The following is a 1,570-nucleotide window of genomic DNA, read 5'->3' as shown; positions in this document are numbered from 1 at the left end:
CTAGTCGCTGCGTGGGGTCGCCGCGCAGCAAGGGGGGGGGAGATCGAATTGAACTTGGACGTGTCCTTGTCGTCGTCGCGCGTTGTTGCGCGCCGGCCGGAGAGCCCGTCTCCGCGCCCTCTGCCTCTCTCCGCGCATGGAGCAGAGGCTAGTTCCATTTCACTCCCGGGGCTGATTCACTGTGGCACAGCTCGCGTTACAAAACCTTGATTTGACCATTTGCGCAAAAAGGTACATCTCGGTGCCTTCCAGAGGCAGCTGCGTCCCCGCCGAGTAGACGGTTGCACACAGCAGGTGGCGCGGTGTGCAACCGTCCACTCGGCGGGGTCGCAGCTGCCTCTGCGCGTCCTGGGGATGTACCTTTGTCGCGCGCCGGAGACGACTCGACGCCGCTGAGATCGGAGATCAAGCTCTGACAGGTCGCACGTCGCTCCTTTGACGCCGACGTGACTCACCCGTGCAGATCACATCAGGACACGGTCTCGACGCGCTCGGTACGACGCCTGCGACCCGTCTCGGGTCAGGTGGCACGACGCTCATCGCGCCTACCAGCGCAGCCGTGCAAGTTGACACGACGAGGTCGAGCACGCATCTATACGCTCGCCGAGCCTTCCTTTCCATCCCATTTGGCAGCCTGGGAACGGTGGCGGTCAGAGGCAAAGCATACGAGGGGTGGTGGAACCACATGTCACGGCTACTGCCGGCTCGACCCCACGATAGCCTCCGGAGGCTGACTTTGAGGCACAATCATCGGACGACGTCGGCGAGTTGAGTCGCGCTCGCGGTAGCCAGATGACCTCTCATACTAGTATCATCGGCCATGGCCGCAGGAAGCGCGGGGGAGGGCGCTGGGAGCAACACGGAGCTCCGTTGGACGTTTTCAAGATTAGCGTGTTCCAGAGTGAAATGGAACTAGCCTGAGAGACCATCGGGTCCCATATTGCATATACTCGCACAACAACCCTGCTAATACTGGAACAATTTTTTTGCCTCTTCTTTCTAGAGTTTGCTTCTCGAAGTCGGAACACAGTACAAGTACTCATCTGTGACCCACACGGTTGCACGCGGCAGACTAACTCTCCACAGAGGACCGGGGGGGCGACGAACTAACAGCGGCGGCTTTGCGCGTGTGGCGGCACAGGACAGACAAGACACGGGGCGGAAAATGCTGGCGGTGTGCGATCAAGCGCAGGAAGGTTGAAGGAAAGTTCCAGGGGGGGCGCGCGCGAGGCGCGAGTTTCGAGGTTGGCGCCGGCTGTCGCCGGGCGGCAGGAAGGCGCCGTGGATGGCCAGCAGCTCACTGCGCGGCCGCCGAGGCGGGCTCCGGCTTGTACTCCTCACTTGCCGCCGCCCGACCCTCCTGCTTGGACTGGTAGTCCTTGATGGCGGCCTTGACGGCGTCCTCGGCGAGCATGGAGCAGTGCAGCTTCACGGGCGGCAGCTTGAGGTGCTGCGCGATGACTGAGTTTTGGATCTTACTCGCCTCGTCCATGGACTTGCCCTTGACCCACTCGGTGGTGAAGGACGAGCTCGCAATCGCAGAGCCGCAGCCAAACGTCTGCGCGCGCGG

The 1,570-nt window shown here is 62.2% G+C and overlaps 1 protein-coding gene across 1 annotated transcript; it reads right to left on the bottom strand.

Annotated features, from left to right (window-relative positions):
- Positions 1–1,297: 1,297 nt before the first annotated feature.
- On the bottom strand, positions 1,298–1,558 carry EMIHUDRAFT_256921 (hypothetical protein; the record flags this gene model as incomplete). The annotated part of the gene is made up of 1 exon (XM_005765625.1): positions 1,298–1,558. A coding segment is annotated over one exon (261 nt), but the record flags the coding sequence as incomplete, so codon positions are not given.
- Positions 1,559–1,570: the final 12 nt, after the last annotated feature.

The sequence above is a fragment of the Emiliania huxleyi genome, assembly GCF_000372725.1.
Source record: "Emiliania huxleyi CCMP1516 unplaced genomic scaffold EMIHUscaffold_5468, whole genome shotgun sequence".
NCBI classification, from domain to species: Eukaryota; Haptophyta; order Isochrysidales; family Noelaerhabdaceae; genus Emiliania; species Emiliania huxleyi.
The sequence above is the reverse complement of the archived record's forward strand: the minus strand, read 5'-3'. Positions and strand labels throughout refer to the sequence as shown.